The sequence below is a fragment of the Rissa tridactyla genome, chromosome 2 (assembly GCF_028500815.1).
Source record: "Rissa tridactyla isolate bRisTri1 chromosome 2, bRisTri1.patW.cur.20221130, whole genome shotgun sequence".
NCBI classification, from domain to species: domain Eukaryota; kingdom Metazoa; phylum Chordata; class Aves; order Charadriiformes; family Laridae; genus Rissa; species Rissa tridactyla.
The window spans coordinates 123,579,483-123,603,332 of NC_071467.1; the positions used below are offsets into that span (position 1 = coordinate 123,579,483).

The following is a 23,850-nucleotide window of genomic DNA, read 5'->3' on the forward strand; positions in this document are numbered from 1 at the left end:
AGTTTGTTTTAGGAGCTCACCAATCACGCTAGAGTATGTATGTCATAAAGTAATGGTCCAAAAAGTATCAGGTAGCAAAATCAAGTAGTTACAAAAAAGCAGAAACTCTCTAGAATCACGTAACTTAGAAATACCAAATAATTTTCTTGTTTATTTGCTTTGTAAAATTGAAGTAAATATAGCAAAACCCACCAACCCCCCCCCCCCCCCCCCCAATAATAATAATAAAAAAAAAGAAACAGCTTGTATTCTAGTGGGTCACAACTGAGCAACATACTTTTTTCTTCCTTGAAGTCTAAATCACAAACACAAAGAACAGGTGTTTAGTATAGAAATACTTCTAAAGTCCTTCAGGCTTCATAGTTACAATCACGAATAAGAAGGTACTATGACCAGACCTACCTCATTTATTCAAGTGTCTTTATCCTATAATAACATTCAAGAAAAGTAAACAAACTCTTGAAGAGTCAAATAAATTCCTTTCTTACTTCACCCACATTTGAAGTCACTTCATGTACAAGTACATAGAGAGGAAACTCCAGTAACAGACTATTTGCAGCAGAGCAGAAAGCAACTCTTAGATTTATTTTTTTTTAAACTTTGTACACGTGATGGAACTGAGGCTACTGTAAACTGTTTTGTCTTGGACAGAAGGAAGAGCCCAGCTCAGATAAGCTTTTGGAAAACTTTTACTTTTACTTGAACATTTGGATGTGCAAGTGCATCTTTCCCTTTTGCAACAACCCACCTGTTCCCCAATGACGTTTTATCAGCAGGAACTATATGGAGGAAATAAGGTTTTTGAGTGTAAATTGGTTTGGGGTTTATAAAAGGTACACCACGGGCCCTGATGGCACACCAGTAAGAGAATACTGGTCTCAGGTCTGGCTGCAGACAGAGCGCTTGTGGTGGGACAAGGCTGCACACAGTTCCACACCAAGCTCTGAAATTCTGTTTTCCTGTAACTTTACACTCCGCACATTATTATAAGCCTCCCTCTCCCCCCTGCTTATATACCTCTTTCTGTGTGAAAGTATTGTACTTTGTGTGCAATCTGATTTCTTCATAGCCCTGAAAGGTAGACCTCCAGGTCTGCAGCTGACTTCTGCCAAACCCCAGGAAAATAATTGCCGCGTGGCACTTACCTCTCCTTCTCTGGGCCACGGCCTTCCATTCTGTGTGTATTTGCTTTGATTCTGGCGCTTCTTTTGCCCTCCATCAGCAAATTTGCACAGCAAAGGCTCAGTGGGGGCTGTGAAGACAAGAAACCCAGTCTATATTAGCATCCCCCCCAAAGAACGTGATTATACCAGCAACAGTAGTGCTTTGTAATACTGATCTTTTGAAGTAAAATCTTGCCTTCTGCAGATATTTTTTGCCTCTTTTAGCCTTGACTCCACTGGCAGCTGTTCTTACTAACTAAGCTTCAAAAATATATACTGGCAGCCCTTAAAAGAATTTAGCAAATATTGTTGAAAAAATAATCAGCCTACGCAGAATGTTAAGTTGCTGTAGTGGAATAGTAAAGTCAGGCATTAGTTCCAGCTAAGTTAGGCACGTATTCATGACCAGCATTAGTGCAAGGATAAACACTGCTTTACTAAAGCAGCTTTCTGTTTTTATTGTAAAAAACTTCGCAAGAATCTGCTTAAGGAATAAGCGTTCTCACTATTTTTGTGTTTCTCAGCACCCAATCCTTTAAAAATCTGAATAAACAGAATAAAATAGAGACATTTGCCAAGCACAGTCCAATTAGCTTTCTTTTCCTCTTAACTCCTCTTTAAGCAAGTTGGCAGCTGAGAAAACCCCTTTCCTCTCCCACTGAGATCTGGTGTGTGTGAATACAATAGTCAGGGGGGCCGGAGCCCCAGGAAGAAAGGATATTCAGAGAGCTGCACACCCCAAAAGGCAGCTCACAATAGGGCCCCCTAGTGAAGAAATTACCACACATCAAACGGGTACAACAGGAAGGGAACTTTGTGTCTTGGGATCTTTTCCCAGCTATCCAGCTTTTAACAGCCTCCTAAAATATTTTTTCAGCCAAAACTGTAATTAGCGTGCTGGTGGGAGCTTGCCTTTGCTGCCTCCTTCTTAAAAGAAGGGCCAGATTCTACCCACTTCATTAGGTGTATGTCAAGACTGTCCTTTACTGCCTACATCAAGAGATGAGTGAAACAATATTGGCTTGGTTGAAAGAAATTTAAAAATGATGTGTCACAACTGAATTTTTTCAAGAATTTTTGGGTTCCCAAGCATGAAAAGTAGAGGCTCTAGTTACTTAACCAGGGTTTTTAATGGAAAAAGGCAAGAAACCTGTTTTTTTTTTTTTTTTTTTCTTCCTCCTTGTTTCCTGTTTCTGGGAAGCTAGAAATGTTGAAACAATAAAAGTGCAGGGACGTGAAGGAGACGTTGCAGTAATGGGTTAGTCAAGTTGCTGATTTATTTATCTGTAATAAAAATTATAATTTGCTTAAAGGATGAGATAAATTCATATAACATTAAAACAAGCTCACCTCCCCCTACCTCTTAGTTACAGACAGCTCAAAATGCGTCAGAAAGCACAGATTAAACTGTGACCACTTCAAAACTGCAACCAAGGAGCGATGCACACAGAGAATCTCACATCAAAAACACAATTTCTCATTGGGACAGCATCACTTTGGCTACTTCTGAACCTTTAACAGCTTTGTTTTTTCATTACCATTTTACCAGGCTAGTAATTTCCAAGGTCACTAGAAACTGAACTGCAGGGAACAATCCATTATTGGCAGAAAGCTCGACTGTGTGACCCCAAAGGTCCTTCCCCACCTCTGACTTCGATTATTGTATCAGATTTTGGTAGAAGCAATGCCCAGCCAACCATTTTAAATTTAAAATAATGAAGGTTTAAAAGCATCCAGGTGGCTGTGGAGATTCTTTCTGCAGAAGGAGAGATTTTACAGGGCTGACTGCCCTGCACTTTCACCAGTTTTACTCCACAGCGCGATGCTGCGTGATTTCAGAGCGGTTACTTACAATTCACTTTGATGTGACTGTGAGGGAGGAGCAGGTGCTAAGCCAGCGTTAGAGAAAGACCTATTAAACGTCACATCTGAAGCTTCAAAAGCTTTTTAAGTACTGAACAACTATCAAGCAACATGCGATACCATTAGGAGGGGCATGTAAAAAAACCCTGCACATTGGATATTTACACATGCCATGATCATCTGCTAACGTACACATGTGGTACTAGCCCATAGACTATGATGTGGCTGAGCAAGCTAGGAAGTCATATGGTTTCCTACATATCCTCTCTATATATTAGCCAACCACAAATAGGAAGCTGTTGCTTTTCTGGACTTCCCAATATCCAGCATTACCATCTGACAACTTCTTATTTGTTAACTTGGAGCTTCCTAAAGTTGAGTGAGATTGAACAGGACTGCCAAACAACTTTACCCCCTCATCTAGAGAAAAGTGAAAAACACTGTACAGACTTTTCATGAGGTAGAGAAGAAGATGGAAAAGGAAAATGGTACCACGCCCTTCACAGGCAAGTTTCTGCAGGGGGGGTTATATTCCTCTACAGCAAACTGAGGAGAGTTCTGGGGAAAAAGTTGATCTGTGCTGATCAACTTTAACATAAGGAAAAAGATCAAAAGAAAATGTTCTGACAGGAAGGCGCAGTCCAGATAAGATGGTTTTGGCCTGTTGTTTTTTTTTTTTTTAAAAGAAACCAACCACAGGCACGTAGCATATTACATTCAGCAAGATAGAAAATTGTCTTATTAACTCTGAAGTGGTGAGGTCTTAATGGTTTACACCTGGAAACAACTATGGTAACCAACCTCAAAATATAAAGAAATCAAATTAATAATCTTTCTTCTTTCGGGGCATACAGTAGAGTGTAACAGAGTCTTAGGAGTTCAAACATGTTCCTCTAAGTAAACAGAAGAACTCAAATCTCTGGTTTACTTCATTCCTCTTGAAATCCCTTGGAAGAAAGGTTCTCTAGGCTTTGCAAGATCAGATGTACATGAATATTTGACATTAATACCATCATTCTTACTAATCAAATACATAATGACAGAAGATACCAGAAAGAGCATATCATATTCTACTACATCAGCAAAACTATTTCTAAGTAGAATTATTTTTTAATGGTTTCATGAAATACCAGAAGTGCTTTAAAAATATTAAATTTACTTCAGACAAGAAACAAAATCACAATCAGGTACTATGGTTATCAATTCAAAACCAAAATATTTAGGAACTATTCAAACAATATCAACATTACGTGAGTAATATCAAAGGATTGCAGCAGAAGTGGGATATTTTACCCCCAAATACTTCAGAAAGGGAAGAAGGAAAAAGGGGGATCTTTTAAACTTTTTCTGCTTTTGGTCTCTTCCATTCCAGACAGATATTCTTCAATTTATGGACTGAATTTTTACTTTTCTCCTTTTCCTCTGTATGCACACGCTGACTGAAAATAGATGCCTGTGTCCCTGCCTCTTCTCTCACCTTTTGTACTGCTGACTTAATAGAAAATGTAATTTGGATATCTGTACATGTTCATATTTTGAACCGATAAGCACATCTTTTTGTAGAGTTCTTGACACCCTCAAAGTTTTGAGCATGTGTGGTATTTTGAAGCATATCTGGAAAATCTACTGTTGGTATTTTCCTGTCAGAAAAGTGAGAATTGATTCACTTGAGACAAATTTCAGGCTATTCCACCCTGATAAACTCTTCAAGATAGAAGGCACTGCTCTTTCTTTGACTTCTACTTGACAGTAACAAATAGAAATATCAAGAATAAATAACAGCTTTAACCTGAACAAGGTTCATTAAGCCATAACCCATTTTTCAAGGAGAAGATTTAAATGCTTGCTGTAGTTCCCATCCAAAGCCTGCTCTAGTTAATAAGACATAAATAGCCCTGAACTTGGCTTTCAGTCCTGAGAAGGAAGCGGGATCAAATTGATAGTGCTTCTAAACAGCATTTGCCAAGATATTCAGGGCTGCTTTAGGAGAGGGCAGTAGTTGCTAGTGTTCAAATTCTGTTCCCATGGAAGTCAATGGCTAAACCCTATCTCTCTTCAATCAGGCCCTGAATTTACTCTGAGAGTTCAGTGGAGGTGAAAGAGAGAGACTGGGTTTATGTCAATCAAGCCTGTCGATATTGTTGGAGTTCCCTTAGGAGATCAGCTTCTCATGCTCCACTACTTTAGATGGACAGACTGTGCAGACAGACAGCACTGAACTGCTAAAAGGCTGTTATATCACCAAAAGTAACACTGGGATTTAAAATAGCACAAAACCTTTAGATGGAGGGAGATGGGGATAACACTGCTTCCCTCTTGAATCTGGCAGCCTCTTAGAAATGTTCCATCTCAGGAAAGCAACTTCAATTAAATTGGAGAATTCAACAAAAAAGCGAACTTCTAACTAGTTCTGAATAGATAATTTCCTTATTCTTTCATTCATCGGAAGGCAGATACACTTGAGCTTCTACATATGCAAAAATGTATATATTCATGAGCATGTGCTTCATAAAGGAAGATGAAAGCTTTCATTTGCATTCAGTGAATCTTTTTCATTATTTCAGGTGCTCTGAAACTTTTTCTATGTTAAGAGTTACTGAGAAAAGCTTGTCCTCCACAACTTTCGATTCCTAGTCATATAGCATCATCTGTCCAGCAACAGCAAGAATTATGCATATAAAAAAGTAATAACAAGAACATATTTATATATTTTAATGGCTTCCACTATGAATATTTTTGAAGACAGAATATTTTTCAGCATGTTAGGAAGAGTTTAATCTCCTCTTCTCATCTTGTGCAAAAATGACAGTAACATTTCCAGTAGACAGCCTAGCAACAAGTGCACTGTGAACATTCACGTGGGTCTTTAAACACCTTCATTTTGTTAAAGTGAAGAAAAATTATGAGAAAGTCATTCGTATATCAACGAATGGTCAGTGAACAGTCAATGATCTTTTTCAAAGTATGTTTTTATGAGAAAGTTGAATTAATTTATTTTTCAGCCTTGACAAATCCTCCTCTGCCATAAAAACCGGAGCAGAGCAATAATTTGAGTTCACAATTACACCAAACATCCAAACTTTGATCAAGCTTTGATAACTCTTTTTCTTCTTAACTCCCATCCAAATTTTAAGTATTTTGATGTATGAATATCTGATTGAAACACCCATGCAAGAACAAAACTCTTTGTCTGCCAGAGATCAATCATTTTTAGTCTTTAAGAATAACTTCATCCTACAGTAACATCAAAGCCACTTTGTAAGCAGACCTGTGTACTCATACAGTATTTCAGAGGGAGACATGAGAGACACACAAATGATCTAGAAGCAAGGCAGGACAGAGCAAGTTAAAGTTCTGATTCTATACCTGGGCTCAGACAGATGTACCCAGCAGGACTACAGTCAGAACCGTAGAGACTACAGAACCCGCAGAGTTTCTTTACAACATGAATTGTGCTGCTGTAAGCTTTAAAATTGTAAAAGTCTCAGGACCCCATCAATAGAGTGACTCTCTGCTCTACTGAGTCCACTGGCTTCTAGGAAAGTTCTGTCATGCAGTACTTACTCATTGCAAAGTCATAAATAAACAAAACTTGAACTTTAAAGAAGATTAGAAAACAACCATAGCTATTCTGCTCTTGGAAAATGAAGATGAATAATTACAAAAGATGGTACGTGACATGAAAGGACAAAAGGACATAAAAGGACAAAGTGTTAGTTGAGTAAGGAAACTGCGAGTAATGAAGCAAATAAACACACCATCCTATCCCACATCGAGTGCTTGACTCATCGAAGGACAGAGTTGGTAATTTTGTGGAGTAATAGATTTTGTCACAGAAGTCCACAGCACTGGATGTGACGTCACAGACTAGCCCTAACATAGATACATAGAAATATAATGAAAGCACACTATTACATGTTCAAATGATTCCTTGCTGCTCAGTGTTTTTGCAAGAGCCAGTGCTTTTACACAAGTCAAGCAATATACAGCATATTTGTCGAGTAGGTTTACAGTTAAATTTAACTATGTGATATTCACTGGACTTGTACAGCTGATTACGAAAGCAATACAAGTTAACACTGCATTTTAGTTTCTACAACATACCACTTTCACAATATAGTTATAGAAATTGGGGGAAAAGCTTTACATAATAGAAAAGTACCCCAAAGCAACAATTAAAAAGCAAACACCTGTTTGGCTAGCAAGAAAAAAAAAAAGTGATTTACTTTTGATAAACTGCATTGTAGCTTAAGTAATTACCTCTAGTTCACCTCTTTGTCTTAACAAATGGGAAGCAATCCTTTCATCTTTTTGTATAATAATTATTTCTAAAGAGCAAGAATTTATTAGAAAAGGAAAATAAATCCCAGAGGAGAAACAGTGCGTCAAGCATAAAGTTAATGTTTCTACTCTGTGAAACGGGAATTACTTAGAGCAGGTAGAACAGCTATGTATAAGCAGTATGCATAGGTTGGAGAAACGGCATGCCAACTGTGAAGCGCGGTCCAGATCTTGTTCCAATCAATGCAAACACTCCAGCTACTACACTAAAAAGTTATACTTAATCATATTGTGGCAGAAGCCCCTATAAAGATTTGTTAGAGCAGATCAGAAGCTAGAGCGTCCTATCTATGAGAAACTACAACATTCATTTTACTGGGTTTTTTTGTTTAAAAAAACTGTTTTCATTTTCAAATTTCCAATAGAAGAGCAGATTGAGAGTGCCTGATTGAGGCCTACTAAAAGGCTCCATTCCAATGTTGCTGATAAGGAGAAACTGTTAGAACGCAATACATTATTTTATGGAGATAATATATAGAAACAGATGCTTCAGTATGGTATTGAAACTTAAATAAAATCAATCAAAACAGCAAAGCTCAAATGCAGTATTAAACCAGTGCTGAAATGTTGTAATATGATGGCATATTTTTATTTTAACAGACTCCATTTCTCAACCAACTCTAGTGCTGGTCTCTGTTGGAGAGGACGAATGGATGAGGAGCAAATCCATAACAGAATTAAGGAGTTCATTAATTAACTTCATTAACTAATAACTAATTACATAATACACTGCACTTTAATGTTGGATTCTGCTTTTATGTTAAATAAAAGGCCTGAATCAGAGCTCACAGAAGTCGGAGAGAGATTCTCAGTGAATCCAAAGCCACTCTACTGAAGCTTAATTTAAATTTGAGGTAACTGCGAGGAAGAGCAGAGTTGGACCCGTGAGCTTTGCCAGAGAAAGCAGCTTCCTCAAACCTGATGATACAGAGACGTTCTGCCCCACTGGAGGTCCCCAGCATAAAGCTGGAAAATATCAGCTGTAGTTCATCCTTTGCGCCCAGCGCTATGACAGCTCTTCACAACCTTAAACCACTGGATGAAAAGGAAGTGGGGTCCTTGAGGAGTGATTTCTTTTGCAGTTTTTAAATTTCTCCAAAAGCCTCTACAGCAAAACAGGAGGCCCTTTTATTGAATGACTGTGCAATTAAACCAACTAAGTATATGCATCAACTTGCAGAAATCATTTCACGCACCGGTGCTGAGACCTGTGACTTTTGGACAGGACCCATAACCAACTAAGATTTGGGGCACAATGTTTTAATGTGCCAATTCTAATTACAAAATATAGAATTTGGCTGGATTAACACCTCCTGCAAAAACGACTTTGATAGACTTCCTTGGATTCCTGCCTCACTGGAAAGAGCCATGTACCAAAAAATTGAGACAGTATCGTATTCTGAAGAGAAGTGTTGGTTACAAGTTATCCAAAGCATTTCACATATTATCTGTGAGATAGATAATACATAAATATTGAAACAAGTAGATATAACATGGTTCTTTTTGTTGTTAAATAAGCAAAGCTCCACGCTTGCTCAGTCAGCACTGTTAAAAAGTGAATGCTTAAGAAACCAACCACCTTTGAAGAATTTCTGTATGCAACTTATGTGCCACAGCTCCCCTGTATTTCTCTCATACCAGAGTAACTAAGCAAGACGAAAGAAGAGCCTACACAGCCTTTCTGAAAACTATGCAAGTAATTAGTAGAATAAAGACATGATAATGCAATGGTCCCCTATCAAGAGTTTCCCCCCGTTGACAATAGCTGACAAGTGTGAACAGTTTTCAAAGAACAACAAAAATTATATTTTTTTATGCTTTTGTATAGATTTTGCAAATGCTAATTACTATCCAGGATTCTGATTTCTACGTTTTTTTTTTTTTTTAAAAAAGGGGTTGCTTTTACCATTTTTATGCCATTGGCTTCTTGTACAATTACTGTTGCAGACGCTTAGTAGACTACACATGTTTGGACAGGAGTTGATTCCTCCATGTGAAATGAAAAAAATGCCAAAGTTACTTAAAAAAATATTCCTGAAAGCATTTTAAAACAATCTACTGTTTTTCATTTTGAATTCCTAGACCATGACTTGCCACGCAGGCACAAGCTTCGGCCATGTGTGACAAGGAACTAGGAGGGATCAGTGAACAGCATCCAACCCAAGGTCCGAAGATCCAGTGAAGTTGATGAGCTTTAAACTTAGAGCTGCAATCCCTTCATATTAGTACCAACATGTAAAGAAAGTCAAGACAACCCCTAGCCTGTTAGTAGGAACGAGTTCTCAGCAAAAACCTAGAGTGAGGTTCTGCTGTCTCACAGTGTTGCCCCCCAGCCCAGCGACACAGTGAAGCTGAGAATTCATATATTGCAGCAGTGAACTAGAGGTCAGGTCTGAGTTGCATCATATTTTTAAACAAGTAGCACCCTGACTTTAATGCATTTACTTCTTATTGGAGTACCACTTGAATGCTGCTGTACCAACGTACACCAGCTGAGTGTGCGGTTCCAGGAATCCCATCTGCAGGTAAAAGATTTTCGACTGAAAAAACCTCCTCTAAACGTGAACCAAAATCCACTCTTTAAATCCCCTCTGAGACTGCCCTGTGAGCTTTCAGGAAGATTGTACTTCATATACCTTTTTGCCCTCTCCCATAATCTCAGAAGTTATTTTGTTTGGATGAAAATGGAGATCTTGTATTTCTTACTGTTCAATTATTAAGGAACAGCAACAGAGTCAGCTTCATCTGAAAGGCTCAGCGATTTTTAAATGATCTCATGTACCGTAATTTATAATGGAAAATCAGGTGCAAATAGTGTGAGATGCTTTCTAGTTCCCCTCTAATGGAAATAAAATGAATCCCTGGTAATGGGTGACCCTACTTGCTTCTGTGGTCACCCATTTTACTTTTTAGTGTTCTCTTTAGCAGTCTCAGGAGAAAAGAGCAAATGCATAGCTTTTATCCAAAGCTGCTTTTCAAAACAATAGCTCTGCACTTCTGCTATAAAATCTATTTTTACTGTTCTCATAAACTAATGCTATTGATCACAGAGACCTTGCTATTATATCCCACTAAGAAAAACTTACTTGCACTGACAGTCCAAAGACAAAACAATTGGAATTTATGCAGTACAAAGAATTAATTCTGGCTCTGCTAATACAAGGTTATTTCATATAGCTATTTAAGTATTTCTTTATTATTTAGTATTGAATGTATTTATTTTGAATTATATTTCATTGAATTATTTGTTAATTTTTATTTAGTAATTTTTTAGATAAACCAGACCGTTGCCATCACATCATTCCTTGTCTGTGTGACACTGCTAGAACTAACACTACGGAGGAAAGGAAATTCCTTTCAAACATATGTTTTCAATATAAACAGGGAAACCTGGCCAAATGTCTTATGTCAATACAATGATTTCTTTCCACCAGCATAATGATAATTGCTGTACACAGACATTTATTTTTGACTAATTAAGGTTGAGTCTTGGCATTCGCTGATCACACTCCAACATATGTATACCATTAATGTCCAGAAGAGCTTATGCAACACAGTGTTAAAATGCGTGAGGAAGAAATGCTTCAGTTATGACCATTAGCTTATTTAATTCAGACATACATGTTTATATACTACATTTCATTTACCAATTGTGGGGAAAGACACATCTGTGTGTCTTTGTGAATGGTCACTGCAGTAAAAAAGTGGTCATATATATAATGCTAACATTATTTGCAGCTCTACTCATAGCCTGCTAAAAAGCAGTAGAAAATTGTAGATAGGAACCATGATTTGGTTCGGGTAAAGATGCCCTGTGCCTGGTGAAAGCAGTTACACGACCTTCTTGCTGAAACAGCATATTCCTAGAAGCACTGATTAGTGTGGATGCATGACTTTGCCTAAGTCTTTAGCAGTGGAACGAGCTGTTCCCTGGGCACCCAGCCTCATGAGCTAGGAGACAGGGAGGGGAAGCTGAACGAGGTCATCACAATTAAAGTGGAAGTGATCAGTGACCTGCTACACCGCTTGGATGTGCACAAGTCTATGGGACCGGATGGGTTACATCCAAGAGTGCTGAAAGAGTTGGCAGACATGCTCGCCAAGCCACTTTCCATTATCTACCTGAAGTCATGGCTAACTGGGGAGGTCCCAATGGACTGGAGGGTAGCAAATGTAGCACCCATGTACAAGAAAGGCAGAAAGGAGGATCCGGGAAACTATAGAACTGTCAGTCTGACCTCGGTACCAGATCATCTTGAGTGCCATTACAAGTCATATAATGGACAAGCAGGGGACCAGGCCTAGTCAGCATGGGTTTATGAAAGGCAGGTCCTGCCTGATGAACCTGATCTCCACAAGATGACCCGATTATTGTACAAGGGAAAGGCTGTAGATATTGCCTACCTAGACTTTCGAAAAGCATTTGACACTGTTCCCCATAGAATTCTCATGGAAAAACTGGCTGCTCATGGCCTGGATGAGCATAAGATCTCCTGGATCAAGCACTGGCTGGACGGACGGTCCCAAAGAGTGGTGGTCAATGGAGTTAAGTCCAGCTGGCAGCCGGTCACAAGTGGTTTTCCTCAGAGCTCAGTGTTAGGACCATTTCTGTCTAACACCTTTATTGATGACCTTGATAACGACATAGAGTGTATCATCAGTAAGTCTGCAGATGACACCAAGTTAAGCGGGAGCGTTGATCTGCATGAGGATAGGGAGGCTCTACAGAGAGACTTGGATAGATTGGATCGATGGGCCAATGCTAACCGTATGAGCTTCAACAAGGCCAAGTGCCGGGTCCTGCACTTGGGCCACAACAACCCTGTGCATCTCTCCAGGCTTGGGGAAGTGTGGCTGGAGAGCTGCCTGGCAGAAAAGGACCTGGGGGTTCTAATGGACAAGCGGCTGAACATGAGCCAGCAGTGTGCCCAGGTGGCCAAGAAAGCCAATGGCATCCTGGCTTGTATTAGAAATAGTGTGACCAGCAGAAGGAGGGAGGTGATTGTCCCCCTGTACTCGGCACTGGTGAGGCCACACCTTGAGTACTGTGTCCAGTTCTGGGCACCTCAATACGAGAGAGATATCGAGGTGCTGGAGCGAGTGCAGAGGAGGGCAACGAAGCTGGTGAAGGGCCTGAAGAATAAATCTTATGAGGAGCGATTGAAGGAGCTGGGACTGTTTAGTTTGAGGAAGAGGAGGCCGAGGGGAGACCTCATCACTCTCTACAACTACTTGAAAGGACACTGTAGAGAGGCTGGTGCTGGTCTCTTCTCACAGGTAATTAGCGATAGAACAAGAGGGAATGGCTTCAAGCTGCAGCAGGGTAGGTTTAGGCTGGACATTTGGAAAAAATTCTTCACAGAAAGAGTGGTCAGACACTGGAATAGGCTGCCCAGGGAGGTGGTGGAGTCACCAACCCTGGATGTGGTTAAGAGTCGTTTGGATGTGGTGTTAGGGGATATGGTGTAAGGGAGAACTTTGTAGAGTGGAGATGATGGTTGGACTCGATGAACCCAAGAGTCTTTTCCAACCTAAATGATTCTATGATTCTATGATTCTATGAAATATTTCTGTGTAAATGAAAAAATAAACCCAGTTTTTAACCAGCTATCAATCTGTTCAACAGTTTAAAAATATTCAGAAATATTCAGATTCACTTTTTTTTCTCAGACTGCCTAATGAAAATCCTTTTATTTAAATCAGTTCTAATTAAGACACATTCCAACAATGACTACTGGGTGCAGCAGCAAAAACTCCAATCACTTATAATCTAAAGCATAGCTGAGCAATATAATTTTGCCACTACTGTGAGAAAGAAGGAAAAGCTGAAGGGAAAATTCCTTTTATTGTTATTGCCATTCTTTCATTTTATTCTTCTGCATTCACTGGAAGACATAATGTGTATGCTCTAAAATGAGGGAGTTTGCTAGAAGCTAACACACAGCATTGCCAGCTTCCTCACTTAAATGCAGGAATACCTTTAAAAAGTGGATTTGACCCTGACTGAGTCAGACCTATGGCTGGGTATAGGTTACACAGCAGAAAGCATTTACTAGACGGGGACTGACTGATTCTTAAAGGCAGGAGTTCATTTCACTGTGGTAGAGAATATCCAAATCACACTAAACACCTTGGACAGGATAATTACTGTGTACCACAAAACCCCACTGCGCGCTCTACCATCTTCTCCTGTAAACAGGCCCAAAGGGAGGGAGGGAGGGAATACTTCAGAAACAACATATAAGTAAGAACACTGATATCCCTTCCTTTTTCCTCCCCAGCAGAAGAGGTGAGCACAGCCCAGAACCTGTACCGCTGACTGCACAGCACCATAGGACACACCAAAACCCCCCACAGCTCCAGTTCGGTGCATCAGCTGCTCCTCACGGCAACTTCCAAGCCCCAAGTCTGCAAGGCAGGCTTTCCTGGGTGCTGCTGAACTGAACATCACTGCTCCTCTCACCAAGAACCTGCAGGTAGGGAGCAAATGCGGCACTGGCATGTATGTGCCGGGAAAGGAAGAAAGGGACTTGGGAAAAAAAAATAATTGCTTAGCGATTCCATTTCCTTCAAGGGCAAGAAGGCAATAAGCCCTTGACGCCTACCACTACCCGGAGCTCCCGCCAGGACATGGGGGCTTTGCACCAGCTTAAAGTAAGTCTCTGCCTTCAAGGCACAATTATACCTGTGTTTTACATAACAGAAAAGTGCACAGAGGTTTCAATGTGAATTTTCCAGTAAGTCACCTATTTATGACAATACTTTATCCAAGGGAAAGACAAAAAAAGTAAAATTATAATATTTTCCCAAGACAATGGAAGATCTTATTCATACTTCTTATCTCTTTTCAAATGTGTTGATGATACCAACACTAAATCTAATGTGCTATGACATAAGGAAAATTCTAACCCTTGCAGCTTAAAAATCCTTTATTACTACCTGAGACAATATCCTGGAATATTAAATAGATAAAATTAAACCCTTCTGAAATTTTCAAGTGCACAGCTCTCAGCTGAGGGTAGAGAAGGAAGCAGGCTTACATATTAGAGACTGAGTGATAACCTAATCTTCTTTAACTCTGTGTAATACATGTCTCAGAGGTTGTATGAAGGTCATGCTAGATCCCACTTTGCCATGGGTCCAAAAATTACAAAAGGAATGTCATTTCAACGTTAAGCTTGGAAAAGTAAAAATCAATCCTGTACTCTTTTAGTTAAAAATACTGGAATAACAGAAGTGAGCCAAACACAAGGAAGAATAAGTGAAAAAGAAAAAAAAAAAGGTGTAGAAACAGACAAGGAAAAACACCTTAAAGAAATGAAGAGAAAACCAGGAAGAATAGGGAGATGCATACTTCTGAATTGCCCTTGACAATGTTCCAGCTTCACACAAGAGCAAATGCAACTCATGTCCTTTTTCATTTCTGGATTACAGCAGAGGCCTTCACAAGTAGATGATCAGAAGGCTGGAGCACCTCTCCTATGAAGACAGGCTGAGAGAGTTGGGGTTGTTCAGCCTGGAGAAGAGAAGGCTCCGGGGAGACCTTATAGTGGCCTTCCAGTACCTGAAGGGGGCCTACAAGAAAGCTGGGGAGGGGCTGTTTGCAAGGGCATGTAGCAATAGGACGAGGGGCAATGGTTTTAAACTAGAGCAGGGGAGGTTCAGATCAGCCATTAGGAAGAAGTTCTTTACAATGAGGGTGGTGAAACACTGGAACAGGTTGCCCAGAGAGGTGCTGGAGGCCCCATGCCTGGAGACGTTCAAGGCCAGGCTTGATGAGGCTCTGAGCAACCTGATCTAGTTGAAGATGTCCCTGCTGACTGCAGGGGGGTTGGACTAGATGACCTTTAAAGATCTCTTCCAACCCAACGCATTCTATGATTCTAAGTACAAAGACTGCAGCAAGAAAACACTATAACTGAAGAAGCAAATGTATGGGCTAAAGATCACTGTCTATAGCAAACAGAATAACAGAAATTTCTAGTAATTGTGGTTTTACCTGAAAACAGACTGAAGACCTGTTCTGTTGCACTATGAGGAACTCACTAAGACTGGTGTCAGAGTAATTGTATGGCATCAAAACATGAATGAAACAGAGACTGCAGAGTCTCCTCTACACAAAAATACCAAGGCTCTGTTATCAAGGTTGGTTTGAAAGCTTATCTCAAAACTCTATATTCTATATACCCAACACTTGCATTCCACAGGAGATAAAATTAGAGATGACTACGTGAAAGATGAAAACGCAAGGGCCTCTCTTCCAGATAAATTACGTTATGAGAAACAGTAACAGGCTCTGACACCAAAATCTAACCATTTTTTAAGTTTTTTTCCCCATTTGGGTGGGATCCTTCCTTAGTTTGCAGGCATGCCGACATGATGAGTCTGTGCAACTCCATTCAAAGCATGATTACAACCAAACAGCAGTATAAGAGTCTGGCCTGACAAAAGGCATCTCCAGCTGATGTGAAGCAGCAATTTTCTTCAGAGCAAATGATTTCATGAATCAGCCAGCAGGGAGTGACAACATTCTGCTGCCAGCGACTAAGTGTGTGACCTCTGGGTTGTAATTTCCACCAGCTTAATAAGAGTCCATTGCAAACGTGATCATATTTTTCACTCTGCTGTTAACAGAGATGCTAATCTGGCTCTCAGTTTCCTTTCTTTTTTTTTTTTTTTTTTCCCCCTTCTTGCCAGCTTTATTGCTTACAATGTAGTATTTCCCTGGAGACAGAACAAAGTCTACTCCACGTTGATAATAAAACTTGAAGACAACATAGTAGACTAAGAATTAAAGGGCAACAACTTTTCTACTTTGAGGAATGTGGCAGGCCTAGCACTGACCTCATGGCCTTCTCCTGCCATGAGAAAGCCAGCTCAGTGCTGTTCCTGCTGAACTCTGCAACCTGGTGAGAAACAGACAGACTGAAGTGAGAGAGAGAAAACCTTTTCTAGAACATTCTCTGATACAGCTCCAGAGATGGAAGAAAAATCCCAGAGCCCTGAGGATGGTGAGAAGAGGAACAATGAGGTTTAAGTGAAGGGTAGGGTAAAGATTGAGTAACAAAATCACGAATACTACCCAAATTTGTAAATGTTCTCCAAATACTTCAACTAGGATCCGCACACAAATAACATCTCCACAATCTCCACATAATAACCACAACACACTAACGTCAATATTAATGCTACAGGATTAACACAACAGTAGAATTACTGCACTCCCTCATGAGACTTGATTGTAACTCTAAACCATGGTAGGAAATGGTTTATTTATACCTTTAATAGCAGCGTTGAGGAGAGGAATAATGGAAACCTAGGTTTTATTGAGCATCAAGATTCTAGCTGATTGCTGATCCTAAAAGGAGCTGCAACAAATGGTTAAAAAATGCTGTCATTAAGCCACATTTGTTATTCCTATGCAGTGCGCTTCCACTTCTTGCGCTGTTACCAGTGGGAAAGACAGAGCCTCAGGCTCTGAAACTCAGCTCCGAATTGAGGACGAACTTCTAATACTGGAGATAAGATAAGCAGTGCCAAGGGTGGAAGAATCTTTATTGAATAGGCCAGCATGGACTTGCTGGTGGACAAGGAGATGAAAAATGTTAAGATTTCTTTGTCTCCACCTCTGTCTGAGGTGCCCAGAGAACTGGACTACTTGGACACGTGCCATATAATTAATGTGCATCTATCAAATTGTGCATTCAGTGGAACAGAGTCATATGAGATTTCCTGGAAACTTACTGGTCAGCTACATGGTATGTGAATAGGGTTTTTAACTAGGCTGGACAGAATGTATTTCCTGGACAGAAATACGAGTATATGTGACATCAGATGCAATCACAGTGACCTAAGGCTCAGCCCAGCACGTTCGCACCAGGCTGCTTTTGCCCCTGGATAAGCAAAGACTAAAGTGCGTTTGAGCAAAAGCTCCTGCTTTTAGGGCGCCTTTGTCCCAAGCCAGAATAATATTGCACGTTTGCTCCAGGAAGACTTGCTTTACAATACTAGAAGAAAAATACAGTTATTTGAAATGGTCAGCTTGGACCAAACTAGCTTGTTTTTATTATCAGTTTTTACTGTGTTTACATAGCATACAAAATGAACACAGAATTATTCCAGGTTTAATCCCATACCTCTTATTCCTGCTTTATAATTCCACTGTAGGAGAGTCTTCTCATACTACCTGAACTATTCACATTTACATTATGCAGCATGTTCTAGTGTTGCAGGATTAGGGTACGAGCATGCTTACGTAGTTCTCAAGCTGTGTCATGACACGCTCCTTCAAGGTAACTTGTGCTGCCACTTTTTGTACACTTAATAAGGTGGTTTTTTTACGGTGCTTGTCACAGACTTTGTTTGCAAACACCTCAGAAGCACTAATGAATTCATTCTCCCAGTAGGTAGTGAAGCATTTTCTTTGTTTCACAGAGAGGTGCGCTGCAGCACAGGGATAATGCAAGTTGTCCAGTGTCACACAGTCACCGGGTACAGATCTCCTGAGTTCCTCTGCAGCATTTATTCATAAGATAACCCTTCTCAAAGAGCTCTGCCTAGGTGCCCTATTTTCTCAGCCTCATTTCCCACTTCACTCTATTTCAGGGAAGATCTCTTTCACCAATCCAAGTTTGCAACGCCACCATCAACTCACTAAAATGCTTCATCAGAAGACAGCCCCATCTACAGTGCTCAGGAAAGTTGGGCTTGTAAGGATAGTAAGGACTGGATGCCATTATAGGTGTACACAGATACATTTCTCTGCATGTTTGTGTCTCTGCATATAACACATATACGTATACTTGTCTGTATATGTGCATGTTACCAGGTATGTGTGGAAAGTTATCAAATACAGAACATCAGAACAGTCAAAGTGCAGTTATCTAACGCTTCAAACAAACCTGTATTATTTACTGGAATATTTAGCTGTTCCAAGCTCACCCTCCTATATCCCTAGAGGGCAATGTCACCTAATAGGTTGTGCTCGTGTCCCTGTCATCTTCATATAAAGCTAAAGATGACAGACAGAAATAAGTCTGCACTTAATAAAATTTAATTCAGCTATATATAGACTGTTCCCTCTTTACTTTCAAGAAGTTTTGCAGCCTGATTTCAAGAACAGTAAAGCACAGCTGATTATCCAAAATTTACCCGTCTTTGCAAACCTCTGGGATTTTCCTACCACATCCCATTGTTGAACAGTCTTAGGCACAAATAAAGAGACAGTTCGAGACATACAGAACAGCATGCACAAATCTAAGTGCCTGCACACGAGAAACTTGAAGGAAAAACAGAACAGTCCCTCTCTCCTCTGCATGTATTGCCTTGCTGCTTTGCAATTAATATTCTTTTTCATAAAGCCAAGTTTCCTGTTGGCAAAGTCCACGTTCATCCCCAGGTCTCACTCCACATTGACTCTCATCATTGTTCAGCTTGCATAATACGGCTCTGACTACTCTGGTGAACACGATTTCAATGGTCTCCTCTCCTCCGCGGGTGAAGTGAAACCCCTCACTTCAACAGCAATGTGCTACCTCTGAACAGAAAGCGATGTTCGCGGAGTGAAGTTTTCCAGCAAAGCTGCAGACAGTGCGACCGCAAGGGAAGCTGTGACTGTTCAACATCTTTTAAAATCAGAATAATGTCGTGTAATTGCTTTAGTGATGGATTTAGCAGTCTGGATTTAGTCCCTGAAATATAAAAATGTAGGCTTCTGTTGTTTGCTTCCTTTTTGTTTTAAATGATTGATAATTATTTCACAAATGTCTTCCCCTGACATTTGATTTGCTAGATAATACATAAACATACAGTTTCTAATGGGTTTTCCGGCCTTTTAACCTAATTTCTTTTCTCATTACTTTTCATTTCGTTTCCAATTCTGATATAAAATCTATTTTCCAGAAAATTTTTGCGTGATCTGAAGCTCCCTCACTTTAATAATGTACAGAATGATATTTTAAAATAACAACAAAACCAAGATCAATGACAGCAGAGAAGCAAAATCAACCCATATTTTTAACTTTCCTCTGTCATGTTGAACTGCTTCACACACACTCTCTCCAAGATGGTTCCAAAATTATGTTGGAAACTAATAATTATTTTGTGTATGTGAACTTTAAAAAAAAAATAAATTGCCACACGAAAACAGTTGAGTGAGGACAAAACAAGACAGTTCAGGATATATTTTTCCGTCAAATACTGGCTGGCATTGTTACTCTATTGCAAGGATTTGTTAGCTAATTAACGATTAGGCAGATCATGGAGACAATAATTTAAGAAATGAAAATTACATGCTTTACAGTTTTTTAACACAGAGAGAGAAAATAATGGCTAGAAATTGAGATACTTATATGAGTGTGCATAAAACAATGAGAAAAATCTCAATGTTAAGGGAAGAGAAGTAGTGAGTAAGTATTCCAGTACACTCACTATTTTCAGTGGCAGTGACTAACAAAATCCAGTAACTTATTTTCCATAACAGCATTTACAGTCTTTGGAACAAAGCAGGCTGTAGTAGCAATTGTTCTGCGTGTATCTTTGGGACTGGATTCATTTACTCAAATTTCCTCCGCATGAGGAGTTAAAACTGCCTTTTTTGGTCTTCCTCAGCCAGTTTAAAGCTGTGGAAGTCAGTGGGACCATGTGCAAATTATTGGTCTTAGGGCACACCATGTCCACCCACCACTCCACTCATAAATGCATGAAAATGCAGGTCAGCTTTCTAAAGAAAACTGCTTACAAGTTTAAAGGATGATTGCCCTTTTCTTTTTCCATTGACAGAATCCTACACAACTAGGAGACATAGTTTTTTTCTCCAGTGAAGATTCTCAATATGCCATCTGTATATCATCATTCTTTACACAAAGGCCCACCGAGATTTCCTAGCATTGCATTAAACAAATTAAGCACGTTTTTGTATTGCTACATTATTCAAAGCATTGTTCCCATGCTCTAAGACTCAGAACAGAAGAAGTCTTCCGAAAGAGAAGTCTGAAGAGAACACATCCAATCTGCTATTCAACCTATTTTTTCCGTTCTAAAGTCTCCTTTTTTTTTGAAGGTGTGGCTGTGGGTAGAAAGGATAATGCAATAATGATCTTCAAGCAACAATACCTATATTGTAAAATCGCAATTTATTCAGATGTCTTTTCCAGTGTAGCCTAAAGAAATAACCTGACACGGTAACAGACAGGTTTCTATTTAAACAAAAAAGAAAAAAGAGAAGTCCCTAAGAAATAGCCTCTAAAAACATGTTTTTGACTTTCCTCCTTGAATTCCACTGACAAAACTAATGAGTGAGGTGACAGGAAACCTGATATTAATTCTGCAAGTTCTAACTAGATGTGCAGGAGATCTAAGCCCAAGGAACAGAGCTCGAATGCAGAGCAAATAGGCAATTATTCTGAGCACAAGAATTCTGTGCCTGATGATGACTTGCCTGTCTCCATTCTCTGGTGTCGGTTCTACAGAGACTGTAATCTTCTATGTTGATGCCTATATTCAATCTTAATGCCTGATATTGAGTGATGGGAAGCCGTAGGGATTCTTGCAAGATTCATCGTTAATAGGTTTAACTCAATTGGCATGCCTGCTCGGGGTATTTCATAAATACATAACCTACAGTATGTGATCAGAATAATTACTTAGAAACATGTAGAGCGCCCATCTCAACATGGCACTTTTTGTTCTACAACTTTTGCCACCTTTTGCTTTACCTTTAGCCACTCACCTTTTAAAAATAATAAATGCTGGTAAGAGGATATGGAATGATTTCCCCCTTTTGCATGCACTTAACATGCACTCATACAGCTCCTGCCTTTGTGATCTGAGGTTCTGAAGGAATCCAGCTCTCAAAAAGCAAATTTTTGCCACGTGCTGGGATGGCTACAGTTCTCCTTCTCTACTGTCTGTGTGGACTGTTCTATACTGATGCAAGTTATAGTCAGAAAAAGAAAACTCCCGTCAAAAAGAACACTAAAGGTTTTGCATGAAAAATTTTTGAGAAAGAAAAGAAAATCCTGCTGCAAATGTACTTTCAAGTAGCTTAAAATTTATCCAGCTGTTTTGTTCTATTATTAATCTTCCATCTCTTGGTCCTCTCTTTTCCAAATCCAACATCTGCGACCTTTGTTAGGATATGACGTGCTGGAGATTTATTTGTCCACAAGGCCTCTCCGTACATAATACAATTGCTATGGTTTCTGACCTGTCTGAACACTGTCATTTGCAGTGGACTGCATTCATTTATATGAATGGACTTTCATGACAAGGATCTCAATGACCCACCAGTAGAAACATTCTTGGTATTTGCCTCTCTTGCATTATTGTAATAAACAAAAAGAGGAAAATGACACAGGGTCCACCCCAGGGGAGGGTGTTCCAATTTACTGCGCCAGGCATCTGATTCAGCCATGGTGACACCATGCACGGCTCCTTCCTCTAAACCTGCCTTCTTTTTTTCTGCAGTCTTCCCAGTTACTTCAAAATTAAGAAGGCATACCAAATAAAATATATGTTCAGGTATACAGGGCTATCACGTGATGCAAAGTGTTCCCAGTCAGTCTATATAAGAGAGTCACATGGGTTTATTCAGTTTACTAATAGCAACTGTGCTATAAAATCACTACAATGCAATCTTCATTTCCAATCCCATCACAACACGTGGCTAAAAATTATTTTCTGAAAGCTGGATCTCATCAGATCTTCATATATGAGTTTATGTGGCTTTTCTGGAGATCAGTACGACCATGCAAACATTGGCCCCAGGAACTAAATAAGGCAAGGTTGACAAGCGAGAAGCCAGCAAAGTTAAAAAAGGAAAATTATACGATTGCAGTTTTAAGATCAGATTGACAATGGGTTGTGTTTGTTTTTAATAGTCATGCCTAGTTAATTTCCTTCAACTAGTAATTGTTGAAACTTTAGTTTGAATTTTAAAAAATCATATCACAAAGTAATTTAACAATGGTTATTACCATTTAAGTCTTTCAGATGTGCAATTATGCAAATCCACCAAACACAATTTTCACTATATTTTCTTTACTTGGTTGAGATCACTGTTAGAAGAATGAATTTACATAATGGCATCTGCTACTCTGCTTGCAATTTGTACTTCAAAAATGAAGTGTGCGTAAGGTAACTCATACAACAGTTTCACTATTCCTCATCTCAAATAGTTGCCATTTCAATTTTTTCCTCCTTGTTTAGTAAGGATGCCAATACAGGACTGAGAATAAACAAGGAAACAAGAATATAGTTTAGGGTATTTGCCAGTACTGGTCTCATTTCCAAAGCACATGCTCTCTGAAATGTGCATACTTCATTTTAGATATAGCCAGAACATATATGCAGAGCTAGATACAATAAAAGTTCCCATGTTTTAAGTACCATGAAAATGTGTATGTTTTACAAAACTCCAAGCATAAAACCAGAAATTAAAATATTCAGCTCAATACTCTCTGCTGACTGCCTCCTCCAGTTCTCCTAAGTGAAGTATTTGAAAATTCTGGGCTTTTCAGCACTTTATCACATGGCAAGTTAACAAAATGGTCCTTTATCCTTACAACCTTGTGCACTAGCCCATTTCATATCAGCTCTCACTTGGTAATCTCCTTCTGATCCAATTTCCTACCGATCCAGTTTTCCCTACTGCACTGAATGACCCCTTATTTGGTGACACCTTATTTTCCATTACACTTATTTCTTGACTACCTAATTGCTTGACTTGAGTCTAACAGCACTCAATAAATCAAAAGTAAAAATCTTGACTAAAAATTTCTTCATGTTTCAATAACCCTATGATTCCACTCACAGAAGAACACAAACAACAACAAAAAAAACCCTAAAGGCATAAGTGGATCATTTTATTCCTACAATACTGTGGCATACGGGGCTGAACATCCTATCATTACCCTCACCATTATTATGGGGTTGAATTACTGGAACTCAAGGGAGTCTATTGCATTAGGTTCCCTATAAGCAATGAACAAAGCGTTTACTACTGAAGTACGAAACTAGAAACAACAGAAACATAAGACAATATTTGGCACTGTTCTTTATGCACAAATAATGTAACCCGTGTCAATTTTCTGGTAGTAGATAGAGCCTTTGCAAATAGAGTTCTAAGGATGGACCAGGAGAAAAACTGTGATGGGAACATACAGTTGCTTCCACATTCTAGATACATACAACACAGAAAAAGAAAAAAAATGCACATTTTACAGAAGAGATGGACCAAAAAAAGGTGTTACAGCCGAAATGAAAGTTAGTTCAAACTCACGTTCAGGACCACCGAAATATCTGAGGTTTCATTGCTTGACCATAATACAGGAATTTTCTCCTATTTTCATTCAGGAGAAAAACGCGATGAAATCACATCATTTTGTACCGAAAAACAAATACTTTGGAATAAAATAAAATACGGTACTTTTGTCTGGTTCCAAGTTTTCTGTTTGTTTTCAAATTTTCTGTCCTTGTTCTCAGT

At 39.3% G+C, this 23,850-nt stretch overlaps 1 protein-coding gene across 10 annotated transcripts in view; it reads right to left on the reverse strand.

Annotated features, from left to right (window-relative positions):
* Positions 1-23,850, reverse strand: part of RBMS3 (RNA binding motif single stranded interacting protein 3) — a 719,476-nt gene that overhangs the window by 93,831 nt on the left and 601,795 nt on the right. For all 10 annotated transcript variants that reach the window (XM_054189953.1, XM_054189954.1, XM_054189952.1 and 7 more), the window contains one exon: positions 1,146-1,252. In XM_054189953.1, coding sequence (XP_054045928.1) covers positions 1,146-1,252 — 107 coding nt within the window. The remainder of the gene's footprint in view (positions 1-1,145; positions 1,253-23,850) is intronic.